Below are 26,048 nucleotides of genomic sequence, written 5' to 3' on the forward strand. Positions count from 1 at the left end.
TTCATTAATATTGAATTCCCGATTAATCCTCATTTTTAAGGTGTGAATTGTTGTGTAAGTTTCCACTTATCTCATTCAAGCAACCCAAATTCATTTTCAATGTCCTTGGTACTAAAAGTTAACGTCCAATCAAAGAAATTTACTGATTTAAAGTCATCGGCACCTCCGTGTTGGTCTCTTGTCATTTTTACTCCTCCTCTAATGCCAATTTGGGAGTCTGAGCCCCCTCCCCCTCTAATGCCACTGCTGGCAACGGCCTTACCTAATCCAAAGGTGCATTATTACTGATAGAAATTAGAAGTCCCTTTTTATATTGTGTAATTATTATTTGATTTTCCGGAAGGTTAATTATCTATGCACAATAACAATTCATGCAATGAAAAAGTAGTTCCAACAAGACCAATAATTAGGCATTGAAATTGAATTTCCTTTCTAGTATAATTGCTTTTTGATTTGTCCAACAGTACAATGGTCTCCTTAGCATTTTGCTAATTATATATTTCCCGAAACAGTTGAGCAGGGAAACCGATACATGCAAGGAAAGACACACAATACCTTCTTAATAATACACTAAGCTTGATATAAAATTGAAACTGGATTTTAATATATAATTAAGTACATGTCGTGAAGACTTTGAATTGTAACCCAGGAGTAGTAATTACAAAACAGGGCATGTGAAATAAATTCATGTTTTTAAGTAGAGGAAAGACTAAAGGTGAATCATTATAAAAACATGGAATAAAGAATCATTAAGAGACGACAAATTAAGAGAAAGCATAAATTAAAGCCGCAAAATTGCTTTTAATAATGGAAGCCCGGAAATATACTGGTATAATTCAAAACCAGAGTAATGAGTAATTATTGATAAATTACATGTCAATAACTCACATAAACTATGGTTTACCCGCTGTTACCTCTCCACTTAGTGGATACGTTTACCTTGTGGCTACGTATTACCAGTCAACAATCAACAACAAAAAAGTTCATTATATATCTTGCACAACACGTTTCACTGTTTTCTGTTAAACTACCAAACATAATATCATTTAGATAGTATTAATAATAAGTATTTAAAATAATGGCTATACAATAAGTTTTTTTTTTAGGCCATATCTATGGGATGGAGCAAGAATGGGTTCATTTTTGCGTAAGCTTTAAAAAAACTGTGCTTTTTAGTTCCATATATTTATATTGGAGCATATTTACCATTTTTTTCGAAGTTTTCTGGGAAGATTTTGGACCCCCCCCCCCGCGCATACGAATTTCTAAAATATGGGATTAAGTGTAAAAGTAACACTTAATACCTCCCAACATCAACATTCTGTACACGATTATGGAGAACCCTCAGGCAATTAATTAGGTGATTTCTTCCTATCCAATCTTTCTTTCGTCGCCGCTATTCCCCTTGGGTTCCCTCTAATATTGAGGTAAATTTGAACATTTCTACTATCGGGGGATGAGAAAGGGCTAAAAATTAGAAGATGCAGGCCCGTATCCAGGATTTTACGATTTTACGAGTCGGACAAACATTTGGGGGGAAATCTTTATCCCTTTCCCCTTCCCTTGCTTGCAGGTAATTTTGTCTTGTTCTAGCATTGCGTCATAAAAACTTTAAAACGTCTAGCTATGATGATATACACAAATTGGGGGGGGGGAGAGAGTAATATCTATCTTGTGACCTGCAATCATCTATTTTTGTAAAAACACCATTTTCAAATTTGCTACTATTTTCCAAATTTAAATGGGACCATAATCCCTCCCTTTTTATACTGTTTTATGTTGATGCAATATAATGGTATCAATTGACATGCGATAGAAACAGTACAAGTTCGTTTAATACAAAAATTAAATGAAAAACAAGTTTTTTTTAACTCAAAGTAAAAAGCAACATTAAAACTTAAAACGAACAGAAATTATTCCGTATATGAAAGGGGCTGTCCCCTCCTCAACGCCTCGCTCTTCACGCTAAAATTTGACTCTTTCTCACAACTTTATTTTTTTAAACAATAAAAAACTTTAGCGTAAAGAGCGAGGCATTGAGGAGGGGACAGCCCCTTTCATATACTGAATAACTTCTGTTCGTTTTAAGTTTTAATGTCGCTCCTTACTTTCAGTTAAAAAAGACTAGTTTTTTTTTATTTAGTTTCTGAACGTTTTTAAATTAATGCAGGTTTTGATTTTGGCCCACCGTACATGAATCATTAAAACGAAATTTGTATATTAATTTTACTTTTTTTGGCTTAATGGTTTTCTCGAAAGTTTTTTAATTTTTATTTACGAACGTTTTCATTAGTAATAAATATCCGTAACTTACGAATTAACTAACGTAACGAACTTATATGCTCGTATATTTTTCTTACTTAGGCTATATTAGGGGGGTTCGCCGCCTAGTTAATACCTCGCTCTTTACGCTGAAGTTCGAATTGTTTTCCAATTCTTTAAAATTGACCCCTTAATGACAAAGGCCGTTAATTAGAATAAATAGCTCTTCTGAAAGTACAAAAAAAAACTTTAGCTTAAAGAGCGAGGTATTGATTAGGGGGCGAACCCAATCATATACGTAACAGTTTTAAGTTTTGATGTTGAATAGTTTTCAGTTGAAAAGTTTTTCAGTTGAAAACTTTTTTTTTAATTTCTGATCGTTTTTTTAAATAATGCTGGGAAATTCGGCGCCCCCTTCATAGCAATGTCCCTTCGCCCATGAATTTTTCGACCATGCTGAACAAAATGGCTGCCTCAAAATTTTTATCAGGGGACTTTTGGAAAAACATGAGCGTGGGAGGGGGCCTAGTTGCCTTCATTTTTTGTCACTTAAAAAGGACACTAGAGCTTTTAATTTTCGTTCGAATGAGCCCTCCCACGATATTCCAGGGTCACTGTGTCGATACGATTCCCCTTGGAAAAACATAACAAAAAAAAACAAATGAACACGCATCCCTGATCTTTTCTTCTGGCAAAAAATACAAAATTCCACGTTTTTGCAGATAGGAGCTTGAAACCTCTACAGTAGAGTTCTCTGATACGCTGAATCTGATGGAGTGATTTCCATTAAGGTCCTATGACTTTTGGGGGGTGTTTCCCCCTTTTTTCAAAAATAAGGCAAATTTTCACAGGCACGTAATTTTAGATGGGTAAAAAAAAAAACTTGATGAAACTTATATATTTGAAATTTGCATAAAAATCTCATTCGTCGAGTTCAGATTCTATTGGTATCGAAATTCCTTTTTTTAGACTTTCGGCTACAAGTGAGTAGGATTATTCCGTACTTACAGTTCGTTACCACGAACTGTTTGATGACACAACTTAAAAAAATCGCTATTTTGGTACAAAATTTACGAATTTTTAGCTGCACCAGAGGCTTTACCCTCTCTTAAACTGAATAAGTGCATAAACACCCTAAATTATGATTCGCTTTTTTCCCAAAAATATCGGAACATTTCGTTTAGTACCTTATATCAACTGACATGGTTCGATTTATATAAATGCTAAAGTAATTCATTTACTTTTATGTTGTATTTGCTCGTACTTATCCATTATTTTGAGTTCAAATAAAGAACAGGAAAGAAGCCCTTTATGAATTTCAGGTAGCCAGCCAACTTGACATGAAATATATCCAGGTGCTAATGTCTAAAATGTAATTAATAGTTTTGCAAAATTTGGGCCTTAAAAATCTAGAGAATCAGGGATACTCTCACGCAGCAGGAGGTACAAAGGTAGGGACATAGCCTAATTGTCAGAAGCTAAATATTTTCTTCTAATCCCCCCTCAGAGGACTGTCAGATACGAAACTGTAATCTTAATGAATGCGAGACCTTTTCTATTGAGATTCGGGTCAAATTTAGAATCGCGACAAAAAGCGCTTAAATGCAATGCATTATCCGCCGATCGGGTTTTTGGAATTTCAATTAAGATTCAGTCGCGTAATGTAATCTACTGGCTGATTTCCCCCTAAGCTCTAAAAAGGTAAAAAAAGTGTAACAATGTGAGTGCATGAATTTTTAAGTGCCTTTCTTCCGCTCAGAGATTTGCGGTAAGCTGAAAACTTAAAGGTCAGGTGGAATGATCCTCAAAATGTCAAAATCTGTTCTTTTCTTGTAACGTCGCCAATGAGAATATACTGCAAAATGAATTAGAATTCATTACAATTATAATTATAATGCAAAAGAATTAGAAACCAATCATGATATATTTAAAAAAAAAATTATCTCGATTTTAATAAGTCATCTATATTTTTGATGGAGTTATGCACTAAGCAACTTGTGTGTATACTGCAAAATCGGATGCAGGACGTGAAACATGACTTCATTACTCACCCATGAGAAGATATGTCCTGCTTGCCAACTAAATTGTTACTAATTATTTTTATCGATTCTGTGCCCCTCTCCCTAAAAAAAAAAAAAAAAAAAAAAAAAAAAAAAAAAAAAAAATCATTTCGACGCCCTTGCCCTTACTCAGGTCCGTTTCCAGGGCGTAACCCGGTTTACCCCCCTCTCCCTTGAAATTTGTTATGACTCGTAAAAAAGTAATAAAAATACAGTAACCAGCACGTTCTATAATATAAAAATTATACCCCCATGCTCATGTAAGTAAATATGGGCTTTGGGAATGGTGCGCTGATGATTACGATGGAAAAATGATAGCTAGCTGGTCAAAATATGATGTTCCCGTGTCTCAAATTGATCGTAACATTGAACGTGTTAATATTACTAGCATTGTTTTTTTTTTATTTGTTCTAATTCAGTGGTTTTTCTAGTGCAGTTAAACAGCCAGGGGCAGATCTAGGGGTGATCTTAGGGGCACATGTGCCTACCAAAAGGTCAAAAGTTGTAATAGCAAGAAGGGTGGAAGGGTGAAAATACCAATAGAGGGGCCAAAGTTTTTGTTGGTCCCCTTCCAAATTCTGTATCCGCCCCTGTAAACAGCGACAAGAATATTATGTTTATGTACAAATAAACTAACCATACTAACGCACAGGGGGGGGGGAGATAGAAGTAATTGCTCCCATGAAGATTGTCAAGTAACTCCAGATGAAAATTTTACGGTGACGAAACTCCAAATTGCAGGGAAATTCGGTTATTTTGGATACCAATGTTTCTCATCAGATTAACCACGCCGGGATAATACTCTGGGTAATACCACTCTGTTCGCCCATAAGGATTGAGGGGCTGCTCGCTTTCAAGAATACTTTACACCAGATGGCACGAACCACACGTGGCACGAGGAGCCGGGGTGAAATTGGTCTACGTATGGTAGGGCAAATAGGCTGTCGAAGATTTCAACCAGTGGGGAAGATGGGAAACTCCTTATAAGGATCTTGGCTGGATATATCTTTTTCCAGTGCCACATAAGGAACTTTACGGGAAGAAATGTGTATTTATTTTTCAGTAGGATATAATATCTTTTTTTTTTCTCTCTTTTTTGGTCCAATTATTTATTGTTTTTTTTTTCCTTTTAAATTCGTGCTTTTTTTGTAAAATATTCTTAGAAGAAACGTTCACCTTTGCATGCTTGGTCTTTATATTATATATTGGGGAATTGTGTTGCCTTTGCACTCCCCACGACAAAGGAAGAGAATTGTTTCAAAGAAAAATTTCGAAATAATTACGTTCGAAGTGGTAACCTGTTCTTAAGAAATTTAATAGGGAAAAAAAATATCCATTCAGAAGATCATCCTATTCATTAAGAGATACTCTTTTAACAGCATTTTAGTTAAATGCTTCAATAGATCTTTTATTTAAGGATCTCTTTTGATATGTGAGATTCTTGTGTGCATTACCGCATGTTCTTTAAGGTGCATTCATACTGACATATGATCCTTTTGTTGGATACCGACGCTAATGAATAAGGTCTAATTTAATTTTTTCGCGCTATTGTAACAACTTTTATAAACCATTAATAAAACTTGGGCCTTCTGTCAATTAACAAAAATAGCTCTTTTAATTGGCTGGATCATTAATAATTGAGTTATTAAAACTCAGCTGCTGTAATTCAAAAGGAGCTATGTAACACCTTATAAATTTTTTAGAAGAGGAGACTACCTTAAAAATGGATTTTAGGGTTTTTGTTTATTATTAATGAAGATTGATTTGTGCAAGGAAGGTTTATAATGTGCTTTGGGTTAAACAAAAACATTTTTCTTATCAAAAGCTTCAAATTTCACATATTCCTGGATCTTAGAAAAGGATATATAACCCGTTTTGGAAACAAAATAAACTTATAATTATCATGAGAATTAAATAAAAATATAGAAAACGAATAGCATCATCGGTTGAGTATGTCTCGTTTAAGGCCCATTCACAATAAAATTGTATTAATATTTAGCAAGTCCTAGTTTTAGTCGATCGAAATTTGTCATAGAATTTTTCATCCAATTGAAAAATTCTATAAAAAATCTAACTGGTCCAAATTAATGCTAGCTAATTCTCGGTATTAGCGAAATCTCCTTTATTAAAAAGTCTTTATTAAAAAGGCTCACAAATCATCGTTTCACCATATATGTCGCTTAACGCGTTTTGAATTACTCTGCTGGAATTTGGGACGGTCAAACATTCAAATCTTAAACATAATTAGTTTAGAAGCGAAAAAATACTACTTTTTATACCTATATATTTAAAACTGTGAACCAACATTTCAAAAGGAAATATGTGACACATTTTGTCAAAGTGAGATTTGTAGTGTTCATTCTTACACAGCCTTCTCTATCAACTTAATTCAATCCTTTTTTCTGTATTATTTTAATTGTTTAAAACTTAGAACATTCTGTTTTCCCCAAAATGCTGATTAGTCCGGTGTAACCAGAATTAATTAATTTTAATTAATAATTTAATTTAAGTTTAAATTAATAATTTTAATTAAAATTTAATTAATACCGTGAAAATCATGTTTAAGCGATTTAATCTTTTGCTTGTAGGCCCATACCTGGGAAGGACGTCGTCCTGGCCCAACAAATGAACCACTTTTCAACATTTTGTGATGAAAGATGCATTTTACAAGTAATTCTTAAAATTTTTATATCGCTAATGGTCATTCATAGGTGGAGACCGGAGAAATCGTATCTAATGATTGCGGTATAAGGTTTTAGGAAGAATGAGAAACAAATATTATTATTTAGAGAAATTAGAATATTTCAGAAGACTAATTTGTGGCGCGTTGACCCCCCCCCCCCTTGGGGAAGGTATTGATTAAACTTAAGTAACAGGGTCTAATCATTTCACGGGTATCCAGCTAAGGTATTGCTATGGCTCATCCAGTACATATTTTAATATGGTTTACCAAATTTTGCATCGTTTGGACCTTAGACTCTGTCCACACTACTCCCCTGCCATAAAAAAGCCAGGCCGTACCCAGGGGGAGGGGTAAGGGGGGTTACCCCGAAATTTTTGTCTGACTCGTAAAAAACGTAACAAAAATGGATATAAACAAATTTTGTATGCGTTTTTTGAGGTTTTTTGTGTAAACTACCCCCTCCCCTCCCAAAAAAATTGAGTAAAACTCCCTCTGAAAAAAAATACTGGGTACGGCCTTGTAAAAAAGACTTTCTAACTCGCGTTTATGTATTTGACTTTGATCTTCAATAACTCAAGTTTTTAGCTTCTCTCGCCCTGGTGGTGTCAAGTCACAGAAGTTTAGGGGGGGGGGTTGAAATTGTACTTTCAAAATCTAGGTGAGGGCGATTCTGCTGTTTTTGAATGGAAACATTAAAAACAAAAATTAATGAAAATTCCAAGAAAAGGTTTTTTTAAAATCTAGGGGAGGAGACGAATGCCTAACCTGCCCCCACCCCCAATGGGCATCATTTGTCCACTAAAACGTAATGTAGCCTATTTGTTGTCGTCTTCGTTTTAATCTTATTCTATTTTCTGTCAATACTATAGGCTGCTTATACTTTATGTTTTTTCATGTTTCCCCATCGTATATGTATATCTATCCTATGTCTATTTAAATTATATTTTCAAAACGACAACGTATATATAAAAATTTGGTACTGTTCTATTAACCGGACTTTTTTATATAGTGCTAGTTTAGTTAATGCTAATGAAATAAAATATGATGACTATATAATAGTTTAGAAACAAATTTGGGCTATATATTTGCACTTCTGGGGGGGGACAAAGAATAGCATATGTTAAATACGTAACCTAACCTGGCCTAAGTACCTTCCCCCCCCCAACCCCAAAAAAACAACACTTTAAATATCGTATACGCAATTAAAACCACGCTATACATTGTATTTCTCTACAGCGGTGTCTTGTATCATCCCGTTGAAAAACGGGTTTTTCAACGAGCTCAAGTTTAGATATAAAAAGAGTCCGGTTAATAGAACAGTTCTAAAAATTTTAAGCATTGCCAAGGGCCCGAGGGCTAGATCTCTCCCCCCTCGTTGATCTGAGAAAGATATTTCTATTTACTTATCCATTCTACTTTAACTATTTCGTATTGTATGCGATTTACTACATTACTGCATATATGTGGGTTATCACGTCAATACATGTGAATTATCACGTAATTTAGAATATTTGACTTTTCAAATTTGTACACTATTTCACTGCTTTGTTATACTGTATGTTATTGTTAGTATATTATCCTAATATTATAGAATTACATTTATGTATTGTATGGTTGCAGATAAAAATAGATTCCTTAAAGCTCAATGCTGTCAATCAACTATTTTCTAACCATAGTTTAGGGTTGGAAGTTATCATTTGAAATATTTGAAATTCAAGATTTTTACCCTTTATACCATTTGTATTTGAGTCCAGTCCATCCCCCACCCCCCTACAAGTAGTATTTTGGATAGAGGGGTTTGAGCTTCTCGAAGCTTACTTCCGCTATTGACCTAATTCAAGGGGCTGTCCGCTTTTAAAGATTGCGTATACCACATGTTACGCGTAGTGGAAACGTGGGCCTACGCATGGGGCAGATTGTGCCACGCGTGGTGGAACAAATGGTGCTCTTAGATATACACCAGGTGACCGAAAAGGGGTAACCCTTCGACTTAATCCCTCCTCTGTTGATCATTCCTGGGAACAAAAATACATGAAATAAGTGAAAAAAACTACAATAATATCTAAATTTGTCGTTAGGTTGACCATTGATGAAGGTTATTGAATACACTTAATGGGAGACGCTTTTAGACTGTGTACTCAAGTCAAAATGATAAATTGTTATGGGACAAAATTTCATTCACAGGCAATAAATTAAAAAGTGAGTGAATATATTACATAAAAACGGGACATTATTTCATTTGCCGCAAAAGCATAATGTGTCAATTAAAGATGCTGAAGCCACAAGGTGGGGGGGGGGGAGGTCAGAAATTTTATTTACTGCAACTTCTAAAACATTTCTTTTTGCACTAAAACTTCATTTCTCCCTTTAAAAATTCTTATTCTCATGGATGGTTAAACCTATCACACACGAAAGTAAATATTTATGGATCATGGTTGAGCGATACCCACAACTTGTAAAGAACGAGCCACGGCCCATAATAACCGAAAATTAACAGCGCGTTTTAAAACAAACTTACTTGTGAGAAATAATTCCCCTTTGTTGCTACTTCAAAAATGGTAACTATTATCTAGATTACTCTTTATAGAAAAATCGGTTGCGAAAAAAGGAATTTCAAAAAATAGCCTGAAACCTGTCAAAAATGGCGTCAGATCAAAACAAAAAGTACACCATTGGAGTTACCATTGCTAAATACTCTTTACAGGAAACTTGCAACCCTCTGGCTTGAACAACAGGGAGAATTCTAACTAAGAAACCACCATTTTAGTTGTTTTTTAGGGGGGGAGGGTAGCACTTGACCAAGCAGTATTCGATGAATGGCTCTCCTCTTTCTCCCCACATATGATTATCTCCTATGGTTCCAATCATGACGAGCTATTTATAGAAGCATGTGCATATCAGTCCATATGCATTAAAAAATAGGAACTGCTTAATTTTTTTTACGAGGAAAGTCTAATGTATCTTCTTCTTTCTCAACATTTTATTCCAGGTAGTTCTTTTTTACTCGTATCAAGGGTTTTTTTTCTAGGTATGACAATTATCAAGTTTTTTTTTTAATATTCTCAATTTATTCTAAGAATAAGTCATCAATAAGTTCCGTATTCCTAGCCTTCATAATGCTGAAAACAAGTGGGTTTACCAATTCTACTGAGATGGTGCCTCAAGGGTTATGAATGTGGCTAGTTCTTACACATTGACGACCGAATCTAAGGGCCCCTTGCTCCAGGAGTCTTTTTAATTATTCTCATTTCCTTTTAATTTCTAACTTTTATTTTCTTTCAAGAACTTTACAATATGTTGAAAAAACCGAGTCGACTTTCTTCCACCTGATGCACATCTCGGGGGGTCACGTGTGCTATACAGTTCCGCCATGGGGGGTTACAGTCCACATAACAAGTGGCACAGTCCCGTCAAGCTTGGTACGCACCACCTGTTGTGCGTGATTTCTGAAATTTGGCCTCTCTTTTGTGCATAGGCTAATACTATATCCAGGATCACAGAAAAGGGGGGAGGCGGGCTTCTCCCCAAAGTTCCAAGGCGTCGGCACGTACAGCCGATGCCTTGGAATTTTTGGCGTCATAATTTAACCTATGTATCCGCAACGCCCGCATATGTCGGCACGTTCTTTATACCCCCCCCCCCCAACTTAAAACCCTAGCTTCGCCCTTGACTATATCCATCTCCATTAATGGAGGCTAGAACGTAATTGCGAGTTAGTGTTTATTATAATCGGAAAGGACGTTAAAAAGCAAATTGAATGGTATGTTCATCTTTTGGCTAGAAAATTATCAGGAAAAAAAAATAACATACACTAATAAATTAGTTTATTAATTACGTAAAGACCATTTGTTTTTTATTCCTTCATGTTCCTTTATTTTATCTTTATAGGAAACACCATAACCGAATCGGTCCGTTCCAGCGAAAAATTAACTGCACTTAAAATGTCCAGATTGACTACTTAAAATCTTGTTAGAGGCCATCTTTTTCATAAAAAAATGCTTCTGGCACAAATCTAATTTTTTTCACATCATGACATGACAATAAAAAGACATACATCAAAAGTTTTATATTGTTATGTAATTAAGTTTGGGTCTGGCTTTGCTTCCGTTAGCCAACAGAGTTCGACTAATGATGTTTTGGTAATTTGAGGCTGAGCTTAATTAGTGACAAATTACTATTCAAATAGCCGCAACTTGTTTGTTTGATAGATTGTTTACCATTCTATCTTTCCATTATATCTATGAATTATATTGGTTATTTAAGGCAGTTTGACGATCGAACGTTCAGAATTTCACCAATTTTCCATTATTTAGTTTTTATGTAGTTTTTTTCCAATAGTAATTGTATTTTTCTAATTGTAATAGCAATCAATAGTCTGTATTGTAAACAGTTCCTATATTACATTCAACCAGTTTCGTCAATTTAGGGAGAGGGAGTCTTGTCCACCTTCTAGATTTTGAAAGATGCACTCTTTTTTTGTATTTATATGGGAAAATGTCTTTTTGTTGGAAAGATTGGAAAAAAGACAACGAGATTATCCCCTGGATTTTTGTAAAAATATTTGCCCTCCCCCCCCCCTTCTGAAAAAATTCTTGCGTTGGTGCCTGATATTATCTTTATATTATTTTTATGAAACTAAGAAAATGTTTAATTGAGTATGTGGCTATTTACAAAACGCTGTAAACGAAAAAATAAGTTTATTAATCAATATACACTACAAAATCTAAAATTTACCAAGGCGAAACCTATTCAAGAACGGAATTTGATTTATCAGATAGCGTTGCCTGTAGTAAAGGAGCTAAATGCGTGCAGTTTATTATTCTTATTTGTTTATTTTATTTCTTACATAAAGAAATGTGTTGGCACTGTAGAAATGAACTCATTTGGCTTTTCAGAAATATGAAGGTTTTAGGGCAGTGCCACATTTGTAGTAGTGTTGTCACGTTGAGTCGTGAAAATAAATAAGCAAAACTAATTAGTTAAATTTGACATTGCTTCTCGTCACTGGCGGATCTAGGGGGAGGCAGGGCACTCCCCGAGATTCTTTCTGGCCCCCTCTTTCCCTTTTTTTCACTTTTTTAAAATAAATTTATCAATTTGGTCAACTATTAGCACCTTTGTCATATTACCCCCCCCCCCCCCCTCCAATATTTTGCTCATTGACGCCCTTGTCACAGTGGGCCTCCTCCAAGATTTTGCTCTGAATCCACCCTTGCTTCTCGTCCGTAAAATTCAAACGTTAACAATATTGATTCCTAAAATCAACTACTGCACCTTAAAGAAAAGTTACAGCTTTTTTACTGATTTTTCACCTACGCTTCTTTGTTTAATTCTGCAACATATACTAACAAAAGCTGCATAAATGCATATGGCGGATTTTTTCATTAACAATTCATTTCCCGTTTTTTCTAATTTTTAAGGTGTAGATCAGTGGTTCCCAACTGATTTTGGACCATGTCCCACCTAGCATTCCTAAAATCCTCTTACCCCCCTCGTGATATTTAAATTTTGTTATCCAAAATCTTAAAAGGCCATTAATTTGGAATCTTTTTGGCACGTCCTTTTGACATATTTTATATTAATGAAAAATATTTATAAAATACCTTTTATACAATGTATAATGTCATTGCAATACTATCATGTATCTTTTTTTATCTTTACATGCGTTTGAATGTGACGTCATTCACATTAAAATGTTGTTGTTTTTTTCAAAATTAAGGCTCTAAAGGATAGTCAGCCGAAGAGTCCTCGTCTTGCCTAAAATTAAAAATTAATAACTAAAATTAAATAGTAAATTAAAAAATCTTAATAGCCGATCACTTTTAAAGACTAAATTAGTGGAATATTATTAACCTTTGATGACGGGGTGATTCTTCTTGATAATTTGTTCTCAGTATTATTTTTAGATTTTGCCGTGCTGGGGTAGCCTCCTTTGTCCTCTTTCTATATGTTATGATGTTTTTTGGTTTATCTTCTTTATTTTTATTTTTGGTGTACCTGAACTCATTGTAATAATTGTCAGCCTTCCCTTCGAGCTTAGCTCCCTGTTGGCTTTATTTAAATGTTTGTATTGTTTATATTTGCATGAAATAAAATCTATCTATCTATCTATCTGCCCATAACTCATGAAAATATTGCCTTACCCGACCGGTGGGGCATGCGCCCCACGCTGGGAATCACGGGTGTAGATGGTTATGTACGTTGTCATATAACCAATTCATCAGATCACAAGGCCGTATATCCAGGAGGTTAGTGGGTTTAACCTCCCCCCCCCCTTCCCAAAATGTTTGTCAGACTCGTAAAAACTCAACAAAATGTATATAAACAATTTTTGATGTAAATTTAAAAAGATATGACACCACCCCCATCCCCAAAAAAAATACTGGATAAGGCTCTGACGGATCAGCTCTTGTTTTAACTGTCCTTAGTACTCTAATGAATTGGCTTCTTCTTCATGTAATGAGCCGGGATTTAAAAAAGTGAATCGGTTTGAATGTAACATAAATTCAGAGTCGTATTTTCAAAATGGATACTTAAGGGCTAGACGAAGGTAGCGTTTTCTTTCAGCGTCTTAAAAGTGTACTCGTGTAAATGACAAGTTATCTTTTTCTGAGAAAATACAGTTTAATTTTGGCAAATTATTTTTAATTTTAAAATAAGGACACTTGACGAAGATAATGTGTGTTGCCTAGCCGTCAAGTAGTATATTAAGTGAGCTAAGTTAATCCATAAATCTTCTATAAAAAATATTACATCCGACTGAGAAAATCTCCTGCTTAAAAGTGAGCCTAAAAACGCAGAAAATAAGCGTTTACATTAGCTGTGTCATTTGGGAGGGGGCATTTCCCCCTAGATTTTGGGAATCTTTTTTGTGTTTGTTTTCAAAAATTACTTTTTTTGGTAATTTTATTGAAAATATTGAAAAGGACAACGGTACTTGTATGGAATCTAGTACACACGCGGAGAGAAACGCATATAGAATGTCAAAGATGCTATTCAAAACCGGGTTTCCGCTAGCTAGTGAGTTGTTGTACACTTCGTGGAAACTATTTAATCTTTATTTTTTGGGGGTTGAAGGGGCAAAAAAATGTACCTAGGTCAGGTTACTTATTTAATATATACTATGCTTTACCCCCACCCCCAATGTGCCAATATATAGCCCAAATTTGTTTCTAAACTATTATATTTTCATCCTATCTTGTTTTATTTCATTAACATTAGCCAAACTTCACATTTCGCGTGTGTACTAGATTCCATTCAAGTACCAGGACAAAAAAAATTGCCCCTCCCCCTTCTAAAATTTGGAAAAATATACCCCTCCTCCCTGATTTTCGTTAATTGATGCTGCTGTTTAACCTAGAAAGAAACATAGGGCTTTAGCCTATAAACGCTACGTCTGTCCAGCCATAGATAAGAGTAACTGTCTTTTCCCCCTTTGCTGTATAGGGGTTTTATCCTCTTAGTCCCAAGGGCCATGAGATGCACTATCCTCCAGGCTGCTTGTTCTTGCCTGATGGTAAAACAGTTTACTCGATTTCAATTGACAAATCTCATGTAGTCGCATTTATTTACTCTTCTGTATTTACGCCAAGGATTTCTTTTTGGACGACCCCTCACGTCTTAGCCATTAGCTAATTAGTAACATTCTAAATCCCTGACAACTCTGATTAGTAATTGGGAGGAAGCACCATTACCTAAACAGTCTTCTTTTGGCACCTTTAACGACATAAATGCTACTAAATTAATTGCTTCGCTATCTCTTTTTAGTGCCTAGCGCGGTTTTCTAATTTCTTTTTCTGAATAATTAATATATGTAATTAAAGGTCTCTTCCGCTGAGGAATTCTTTTTCAGTTCTTTTAGCATTCAACAGAGCATTAAGAACTGTTACGTGAATGTAATTCTATATTAAGAAGAATCGTTTAAAAGTGAAAGATCTTTATTTTAACCTACTGAAGAATTAATTGAGTTAAGAGCTTTTCTAGATGTATTATTAGTTTCCAATCCAAGATACAGTATGAACAAGGGCGTGGGTACATTTTTGACTGGGGGAAGGGGTGGGAAGCAAAAACACTAGTTATATAATAATAGGTTAAAAACATAGTTGTACTTGATTAAAACTTGGCTGGTGTAGGTTTTTTGAGGTCTAGCCAAAGAGATAAAACTGTCTTAAACTTTGTGTTAAAAAGCGTGCTTTGATCACACTGTTTTTTTTTTCTATAATATATGTTGACTGGAGTTAATTCACGAAAATTGGGGAGAGGGCCAAAAGATTTTTTTTTAATGAAAATACCCTAAAAAGGTATTTTGGAAGTTTAGGGGTGGGACAGAAAATATAGGGTAGGGCACATGCCCCTCTGCCAACCCAATTAAAATATATAAACATTTTTTTTCACCCAATCACATTATTCCTTAAAGATATGTGAGAAAAGGAAGCCAAATAACCCTATTTTTCCGTTTGTCTGTTTACTTGTTGTTGCTACGTCAAATTTTCAATCAGTAAGAAGAACACAAAACCTGATTGTTCGTTTTGTTTAAAATTTCAAGTTACCAAAAAGACTTAAAGAGCTTTCGAATCGTATCGTAGTAGTCTAAAGCAGATTTCAAGATCTATTTACATTTAATGTACAACTCAAAATATGAAAAGGTAGGTCGGTAAAGGTCAAGAATAGCTCTTGTTTTTCGGTGGTCGAGTGCAAAAAGAAAAAGTATGATTATGGCTCAAAGGATCAACCTTGGGGTCTAACTTTAGACCTCTGTACTGGAAAATACCTCCAATATGATGTTAGATTGTACTTTTTCGAAGATTCACATCCTCTTCCCTGGGAGAAAAACACCTCTGACAATCGAACGCATGCAACTATTGATTTTGTTTCCTTTGACTTTTTTTTTTATTTATAGTACCGATTCTTCTATTTGGGTTGGGAATGGGATTTAATAACCCTAGCAGCAGACCTACAAAAAAATGCGTGCCTGCAAAAAAAAATCAGATTTGATTTTCTTTTTTTTTCGAAATCGCACCCCCTCCCTAAATCGCAATCTCACCCCCTCCCTAAAATAAATTCCGATTTCCGACCTACCCGTCTACCTTGGGATATTTTTAAATGTCCGAATTACAGCGACTGAATAATATCTTTGAATAACCTTTCAATTTAAAATGCATATAATCGTGAAAATGTAAGTGTTAGACGTTTAGCATTGTATTTGGCTCCCATAGACACGTCCTATTTGCAAATAACTGTATTGCCTAGCAATGTTGTTGCGTGTTGACGCAACACTTTTTGTTCGCAACACTAATTTTGTTACTAACACTAATGTTCGAATACATCAGTCTCATCTCAAGTTATAAATCCTCTTAAGGATTTACAATATTTTTTTTTCAATTTTTGGCGAGACGAGAGAATATGTCAACTTAGGCCCAAATATTGGTGCTAATTTTCCTCTGAAATATTGTGCTTACAAAAACTAGCGGGAACATAAATGCAACAGAGATCGCACTTTGTCAAGTTCTGTGAGTTTTGTCCCAAATTTTTCAGACTTTAAGCCGGAACTCAAGGCCGTACCCAGGATTTTATCGGAGGGGGGTTTTACGTCAAAAAAAATTCGGGGGGGGGGGGGGGTTACACGAAAATAAACTGAAAATACGCATAAAAAATTTGTTTATATCTATTTTTGTTATGTTTTTACGAGTCAGACAAAATTTCGGGGGGGGGGAGGGTTCAAACCGCGTAATCCCCCCCCCCCCCAGGATAGGGCCCTGTGGGGGCTAAAAGCTATAGTACGAAGCGTAATTATTGTGATAATACAGACTTGCAGACTTCAAAATACAACAGGTTTTCTTGTTGCCGAGGCCTGCGAGTTTATTTCCGTGTCTCAGAGACTTTTTAAGTGGGCACTAAAAGTTATAGTATGAAGCTGAATTATTTGTGATAATACCCGCAGATTTCAAACACTTGCGGGACTAAAAAATCAACACAAATGTTCGTGTTGCCTAGACCTTTAAGTTTATTTTCCATGTCCGAGTGACTTTTTTGTGTGGGAACTAATTACTGTAGTAGGGTAAATTAATCGCAATAATGTTGATCTACAGTGGCTATTTTTAAGCCAGAAATGTGACAAAAATATAAATGGTAGTTTATGACAACTGGTGGATCATCAGTTGAAACCCGTAAATATTCCTCTGCCTAAAATTTAAAATAAATAATATTTTTTTTTAAAGAAATATTTTAGTATAAGAATAAAGAAAATGGACCTATGAAACATTCATGTCACTGCACAAGAATATCACAATCAATCTAACTTCTCAAAGCGGTGGTTGTTTGTTTTTGCTTTGAAATAAGCCTACAGGCTCTTAACAACCCTAAGAAGATTAACAGTAGCTTTAAGCAGGAAATAAACCAGCCATAATTTTATGATGCCTATAATTATGAAAAGATTGAAAGAGGAGACCCCCTCTTTAGTTTTGTTGACCCCTAAAGCAAGAGAATATCCAGTTGATTATTTCCTTAATAAACGCAATTAAACAATGGTTCTCAGCAGATGATGTATTCTTTTCTTTTTTGAAAAATGATGCTGCGGATGTTTATTCGAGACGTTTGCTAATGACTATGCAATCTTGATTGACCTCCTCCCTCATTTAGTCCTAGGGATTATTAACGCTGGAAACATATATTGTGTCAATTGTTCTCTCTTCTGGGAAAATTTTGGTTCTCTAAAGAATCAACAAAAGTCCCCTATTGAGGAAAAAGAAGCTTATTACTATCAAAATTAAGGCGGTTTTTGGTATACTGCGCACAAGCTCATATCCAGGGTGGTACCGGGGTGTCCGACTCGTAAAAAGGTAACAAAAATGAATATAAACAAAGAAAAATAATAGGAAGTAAGAGAACAGATCTAACAAAATTTATAGAGAAAAAATATGTTTTGGTTATTTTGTCTCTACAACCAAAAACCCTCTTAAGGAAAAAAAAAACTCGATATCCTTTAAATTAAGGAGGTTTTTAGTATAATTAACACTGTCTTCTTTTAACGGTAGAGTTAGGTTTAGCACGGAATTAACACGTCTTACAAGTAGTTTCCATTCAATTCGAAAAAAAAGAAGGAAAAACTAAAGAATGAGTCTAAGGCCAGTGGAATTTATAGGAAAAAATATATTGCCGGCGTTTCCCCTCTACAATCAACAACCCTATTAAGAAGAAAAGCTTGTTACTGTTTAAATCAATGATGTTTTTTTTGTACTAAACAAAGTTTAGTTTTTAGCGGTGGAAGTCAGCTTTAGCACGGAATTCACAAGATTTGCCAGCAGTTGGTATTAAATTTGAAGGAAATGTAATAAGGATAACTAAAGAATTTGTAGGATTTCCAATTCCTTTGATTTTGAATTAAAATCAAGTATTTTACAGGCATCAAGACATGGCTAAATGTAGAAAAAGCCAAGACAGATAGTCCAAGTGATTGAGAGGCAAATCTGGGATAAGCCCTTTTTAGGATTGTATAAAAATGATGGCATTTCATTTGTTTATAGATAAGTCTATTGCCAATGGAATATCATATAGAACAGCATATTGCGGTTATTTCGCCCCTGCAATAACCCTTTTGCGGAGAAAAGCTTTTATAATTTAAATCAAGAATGCTTTTTATATACAAGGCACAGTTTATTTTTTAGCAGTGGAAATCAGATTTAGCACGGAATTAACACGTTTTGTCAATAGTCAGTTTTGAATTTGAAGGGATAATAATGACAAGAACTAGGAGAAAGGGTCTTGGGCCAGTAGAATTTATAGAAGAAAAATATACTGCAGCGTCTATAATCAACAACCACATTGAGAGAAAGAAAGCTTGTTTCATTTTAAATTAAGGAGCTTTCTATTATGTTATTCTTTCGTATTTTGTCATGGCTATTTAACCTGGCCTTAGGTCTCTTAATAGGCCATACTGCCCTCCCAAGCCCCAAAAAGTACCTTATTTCTTAGGATACTCTACCTTACAAAAGTCGAGGAGTGTATTTTCTTTTAAATTAAAGGGTCACTTAAATATCTTACTTTAGGCACTAAAGGAGTCCAAATAAGAACGTTTTTTTTTGTTTTTTTTTTTACTAAGGACGTTAGAATAAAAATTGTTTTGTCTTCTGTGCATATCTTAGGTTTATCCATACTTGAAACTGCAATTTTGTGGTTTTTTTCCTTCAAAATTTTGAGGTTTTTGGGTAGTACAGCATTTTTGTCAGTGTCGCCACGTTGAATCATGAAAATAAATAAAGAAAACTAATTAGTTAAATTTGACAACGCTTTTCGTCTGTAAAAATTCAAAATGTAACAATGTGTTTATTCCCAAAGACAAGCTTCAAAGGAAAGCTACAGTTTCTTGAGCTATTTACTGTCATATGTCTTCAGCTTATTTTCTGTTGATTTTTCCCCCACATTTCTTTCTTTTTTGAATTTGTCACCCGCTGGTACCAGAAACTGAATAACTGCAAATGGAGGTCTTTATCATCAAACAATTGAGACATGTAGACATCTAAATTTATTAGAGTTTTGAAAGTTTCATTTTGCCTATCAGTCCACTTGATTTTGTTCTTAGTGTCTTTGGCACTTTGAGAACGGTTTAAAACAATTAACAAACAAACAAAAATTGAGTATATACCGTTTTTTTTTTTTTTTTTTTTTCATCTTCCTAAAATAGGTCTTATCTTATTTCTGTTTAAAAAAAATAGAGCTCCAGTGCTACACTTTTTTCTTTCTTTTTTTACATCTAATGTTGTATCTTGTGTATAGTATAATTTCAAGCTTAAGGTATAACTGAAAAAATAATGACAAATCACAGTTGAAACTGAATTTTAAGTTTTATATGGATTATTTTCTATTAGATAAAAAAAAGAACATTTTTTCTTTTTTAGGGAACAACTTAGGTCCTGGTGGTGCCCTTGCCCATCTTCAACGAAGCCCAGCAGCTCTTGCGCAAGTTGCGTCAAAATTATCCGAACCCGGTTTATCAGAGGCCAAGCTGACTGTAGATGGAAGCACATTAGCAACCTTAGCTGAACACTTGCCTGAAGAATCACAAAAATTCCGATTGATGCCATCTGATGCGGGGTGCTTGTGTAAAAACTGTCAGTTGGTATTCCCATCAGAGATGGCGGTCAATAAGCACCAGGACGGTAATTGCATACAAGAAGGTCCTGTGGGTAGTATAGTGAAACTGAGCTTACTTCAATTCGAGTGTCAGGTGTGCATAGAACGCTTAAACACATTCCAAGAGGTACAAGAACATATACGTTTAGAAAAACATATTTCCAGTGATAAATCCTTTGCCGGAATATTTAGTGGAATGCGTCAGTCGCCTGGACTCAGTACAGAAATGGAAGATGTTGTTAAGCAACTTGCTGCACTAGCTGAAGCAACCTCTGTACACACTGGGGCGACAGACTCGAACGCAAATGTAGCACATCGAGAAAAAAGTGATGTGATCGCCCGTAGTACGAGTACGTACGGCCCGTGCTCGTGATCGAGTTATTTATCCCATTCCCTTCATGGTTCCTAATTAGTGATAGGTTTGTAAGGTTCCTGTGCTGAATTAATATTTCAATGATAATCTTTGCGAAACAATCAGTTTTATCGAACAATTCCCCATCTGCTTCTAGGCTAGAGTGTATCATTCCTTGCCCCTTTTATTCATCTTGCTTCCTTTACTTCCTTTACTCCGCTCTTACATATTAACAATCGTTCCTATTTGTGGCCCTTATGCCTTTTGTATAGTGGTAACATGTTTTTTTTTTCTAACAGAGACTCGATTCTTTTTTGTATTTACAATAAATCATCGTACAAATGGCTGTTGACTATAAAGCCGTTAGTTTTGAATGGTAATTATTTAAATATCCCAAAATTGGCGTAATTTAACCACTGATCATATAAGTTGATTAACTCAAATTGGAACCATTTAGCTGCGCAATAGGCTATGCCCTTTGAAAGGGTTTTACTCCACTGGTTTAACAGCCACTCAGACAGGGGGTAAACTTGCTCGCTATGCTCGAAAAATCATCATAATGAATCCTGGGGAGAAGTCATTTTTCCTGGCACATGGGGGTAGGGGTCCGAACCACCAACGCTAGTGTTTCTTTCTTCATGGCAGAAAACTACTGGTTCGTCGAATATCGGCGGGTTTTCTGAAATATGTGAAATCCAGGAAGGACAGACATACCTTAACTATGTAGGGGACTCGGCTATAAAATAAAATTCAATGGCAGTGAGATTTGCTTTTAAACCAAATCATTCCTTTAAAACAAGGCAAAACAAATCTATGGGTTTTGAAAATAAATCTATCTCCAAGAAAACATCTAGGCCTTTTCGTTTTTCCCTTAACTCAAATCCTAGTTGGCCTTGGATTCGGAAGCAGGTCTACATAGCCTACTGGCTGCCCTTCTAAAAGAGGGTTTGTTTGTTTTTTTTTTCTTTTTTTATTGTTTGGTCTATGAAAGCTTATAAAGCATGAATCTAAATTTGGTAGGGGTCCAGGAACCCCAAGAGTGCCAGTGCAATACTATCTACTTGAATGATGAGTCAATTTTGAAAAAAATGTTTTACTCTAACCACGAATTTAAATTATTATTTTTTCTGATGAATCGCGGTGGGTCTACCAACTCCCTTTCTGAGTGGAGCTTTGTGGAGCAGTATTTCCCCAGCTATTGAAATGAAGCAATATGTCTTCTTAATATGTTTATATATTCGTTTTCTTGATTGTCTTGTATAACTGTAAGATCTGAATTGAATAATATTTTGTGTGTTGTGTGTTTTAATAAAAAAAAAGTGTGTTTATGGAAGCAGCATTGAGATCTTCTCAATGGAAACACATGTTCCTATTATACGCCTTTTTGTACAGTAGACATATATACTGTATATTGCATTAAGTTGCTCCATATTTAGTGCTGTTTTAATATACACGATTTTTTCGTAAATTTTAATTTTAGATGGCTTGCTAATCAAACATCAGTATTTTTTAGTAATTGGAAGGTTATGCTCATCTGTTTTTTTTTTTTTTTTTTTTTTTTTAATTTGATTAAAATTATATTCGGTTGTCAAAAGATTGTATCTTGACGAAGGACTCAATTTATGGGAGGAGCTGATATTAAGGAAACTGCAAAAAAAAATATTCTAAATAATTTGTGGTAATAAGGGGATCAGTACGATTTGTAATACTATATATTATATTAAACTGCTCCACTTTTAGCGTTATTCTATTATACACAAATTATTATTATAATCTTAATTATAATTGGCTTACTAATTAAACAATAGACTTATAATAATTCTAAGGTGATGATGTTCTTTTTCCTTTTTTAATTAGGTATCAAAAGCTTTGAGGGTTGAGCCCCTGATTTTCAGGAAGCCGCCAAAAAATACTGTAAAATAAAAATAGCTCTGTCTTGGATTAACTTTCTCAATATTTAGTGCTGTTATTTCGTAAATTTGAGTTTTGAATGGCATGCTACTAGTTTCATGATAATCAATAAGTGATCATTTTTTCTTGTTTTTTAATCCATGAAGGATTTTTTCTCAACTTATATCTAATTTTCAAAAGGTTGTATATTGATGGGGGATTTAAGAAACTCATTGGCGTCAATTCGTGGCAATTAGGGAAAGTGGTAAAAATTTATTTGCAAAATTGTTTGATTTTTTTTTTTCGGGAGGGGGCTATTTTGCTTTTTTCTGTTCTTCCGGTGAAAATATCAAAAGAAGCCATTTCCAAAGTCTAGGGGAGGTGCAAAAAATTAGTGGAGAGGGGGACAAACCCACCCCCAAGTAGCATCTGTAAACTTGGAACGAAACATTTATTATATTTTTAAACACCATAATCTGTTTCCCAGGGAATTATTTAAAATTTTTGCTAATAGCAATTTTTCACTTAACTTTTTTAGACTGGAGATACAGTCTCCTTATGTCATTTCTGCAATTTTTGATAATAGTTATTCAGTCTTTTTACACTACAGAATTTAATAGCTTGCAGTGTCAAAGGTTTAATATTGGGTTTTAAAAGATCATTATGTAAACTGGGTGATGAAATCCTACTTTGTTTTCTTTTGTCTTCTTCTTTCCCACTTTTCCTACTCCCTTCGTTTCCTTCTTCTTCAAATATTGTTATTTAATAGATTCAAACTTGGTGTTCAAGTCTCTTTCTCCTTCTTTTGTTTCTTCTTACTCCTATTGGTGAGCAAGCCGGTCTTCTTGTATTTTCTTCTTTCCATACTAATACAGTGCAGGACCTTACTTTTTACGTGAAGAGGATTTAGTTAGTTTTTTTTTTCTAATTATTTACAATCAAAAATTATTTGATTGAATGTGATATTTCATATTAAAGGCTTCCAGGTCTGGAATTCAATATGACCACTGTACCACAACTAATATAATCTCATTGATGGAAAAAGTTTCAAGGGGGTAATCACTTCAGCATTACATTGCGAGACCCCCCCCCCCCCCGAGGGGGATCTCGGGGGCGGGGTCCCTAATCCTGAAATTTTCTGAATGTGTGGGCGATTTTTATTCAAATTGATAAAAAATGTTTTTCTCATCCCCCCTCCTGAAAAAAAATGTCTCCGGGTGTACCTGCATTTTAATATAAGTTTTGAAGATTAATAAATCTGAGTTAGCCAAAAAAAAAGAGAGACTTGGGCTGCATTTTCAAAATGACAAAAAAGGGCAGGTGTTGTCTATATTTTCCTCTACATGACATACAAAAATGGACTGAAGTTTAGCAAGGAGAAGAATAGACTTAGTGTTTTGTAAAATTTATCTATTCTAATATTTCGATTGTTCTTCTATCAAAAAATGAGATTTTTTTTTCCTTATTTATTTTAGTATAATTGTATTTATTTTAGTTTTTGTGCTAAATCAAAATACATAGAGCAAGAGGAATACACTAAAAGTTTCTCCGAATATTTTAATCCGGGAAGGTTGGTTGACCGATCTGATAAATTTCGTGGCTCTCAGAATAGCAAAAGTAGCATGATCCTATAGTTTCCTGACAAACCAGAAACTGTAGGGGGAAGAGGGGCTCAATTTTATATATAAAAATTCACAATTGCGATGCGTGAAATGTTGAGAATATATTAGTTGTGGGGCCAAACATACGTTTCAGTGATATTTTTAGGAGAGGCTCTATGTTCAGTGTTTGTTTTTCCTACCTCACACGGTATACAGAAGTTCCTATACTAGGGCCTCCCCCTTTAATCATCTTTAGCAAAAGAAATGTTTTCTTTCATTCTCAGTTGCTTGGGTTGTTATTTGACTTTCTTTGTTTGCTTAAGTTGTTGCTCACGCGTGGGAATTGGCAGTACTAGAGGATTTAATGTCCAAATGTTGATTAGTAACTGATTTCAAATGTTAGTGAAAACTTGATTCCAATTTTACGCACTGGAAATTTTCCAGTAATCGAGAAGTTTTCTTTTTTTAAATTATGTGTGTTTTCTGTTTGTTTGGCTTTTTGTAGGCTGAATTGAGCTTATTTAATTTTGTTTTTCGGAAGCGACTGTTCTTTTCTGTGTTTCTTTTGTTTTCTATAGGTCTTAGCTGTTTTGTATTTAAACGCTTTAAGCGTGATATTTCTGTAATTTATTGCGTTTGTATATATATATATTATATTATCTCGTGTTTAAGTATTAAACGATGTTTCTTTCATTATACCCACATCCTATTTGTTTTAATTTACAACAATAGGAAGTACGGTGAATTCCAATTTGGTGCACCAAGGGCCGTATCCAGGATTTTTTTTTCCGGGGTGGGGGGGTACAAAAAACGCATACATTTTTTTTATATTCATTTTTATTACGTTTTACAAGTCGGACAAACATCTCGGGGGGGGGCGGGGGTCAAACCCCCTAACCTCCCCCCTGGCTATACGGCCTTGGGTGTACCAGAACTTTTTTTTTCCTATTTATGTTTCGCGAGACGGGTGTTTCAAAAAGAGGGCTTAACTTTTGTCTTTAGTGAAAAGTTTCACAGCGCCAGACGTGCCAACTACATTTGGCACTTAAGTTCTTCCTAGTTAACTTAAGCGTATCCCACAGGTCATGCATTTGAAATTGAGAATTTTCATAGGATTTTAATTCTTAACTACCACAATAAACTGTCAATTAAACTCCATACTTTGGAGGTTGTCGGTAACGTACCATACATATTAGCTTATCACTCATCCCGTTTCCCAAGAGTCAAGTATCGTATGAGGCCCATATGAAAGGAAATCTCCCTGTCTATAAATATTTTAAATTTTATTCTATATTTTCTGTGTGACCAACTAGTTTTTTTTGTGATTTCTACAATTCCCCCCCCCCCCTTTCCCCATGAAATAAACTCGCGTGCACTTACTTGGATGTAGGCTTAGTCGTCTTGAAGTAGGGCTGTAATATGTTCCTGAACTTTGTTTATATGTTACGAGTTTTTAGCCTCGGGTAATTAAGGGTTGATCGTGTTTTTCGTAAAAATTCCTGTACCATCCGGACAGAAAGGTATAATGGTGCTTGATAAGACGAAAAAAAAATCAGCAAGATGTGCCTCTATGCTGAGTAAATCTATTAAGCTTTCTTGTAGAGGATGCAGCTGATATGTCAGTCCTTTTCTGTACAAACTATTAAACGTAGTGGGCGACATGCTTGCTACATGTACAAGTACGTACAAATTAAGCACATAACGTACGCCTATATACATAATGATGACTCCACAGTGGTAAAGTGTGGAAGCAGATGGCTCATGTCGATGTGCAAAGTCTTACAAGGCTGTTTAGGTTACATTTTTCAGTTCTAAGAATGTCCTCTTGCAGATACCTGCAGTGTGTTTTGTATTGTTGTGTCACAGCATAGTGGTTTTTGTATGATAATTTAAAAGCCAAGCGTAAGGTAACGCCAGCTATACCGCCAACATAATGACGAAATAGAATGAAATTTGTGAAGAAAGCCAAGAAATGTCTATCAGAGATCAGCGAAGATTGAAAAAATGTAAACGATTTGGCAATAACCACTATAACGTCATCCTTGAAAATTTAGCTAACCCCTCCCCCCTAA

General features: G+C 34.9%; 1 protein-coding gene across 2 annotated transcripts in view; it reads left to right on the forward strand.

Annotated features, from left to right (window-relative positions):
* Positions 1–21,581, forward strand: part of LOC148952379 (zinc finger homeobox protein 4-like) — a 100,648-nt gene extending 79,067 nt beyond the window's left edge. The window contains exons 5-6 of one of the 2 annotated variants that reach the window (XM_089089836.1): positions 6,911–6,992; positions 19,899–20,030. In XM_089089836.1, coding sequence (XP_088945962.1) covers positions 6,911–6,951 — 41 coding nt within the window. In that variant the 3' untranslated portion in view covers positions 6,952–6,992; positions 19,899–20,030. Of the gene's footprint in view, positions 1–6,910; positions 6,993–19,898 lie in introns of both variants that reach the window. The other variant, XM_089089835.1, reaches the window with a different exon arrangement.
* The last annotated feature ends 4,467 nt before the right edge of the window (positions 21,582–26,048 follow it).

The sequence above is a fragment of the Artemia sp. Qi Xiang Cuo genome, chromosome 5 (genome assembly GCF_049724085.1).
Source record: "Artemia sp. Qi Xiang Cuo chromosome 5, ASM4972408v1, whole genome shotgun sequence".
NCBI lineage: Eukaryota > Metazoa > Arthropoda > Branchiopoda > Anostraca > Artemiidae > Artemia > Artemia sp. Qi Xiang Cuo.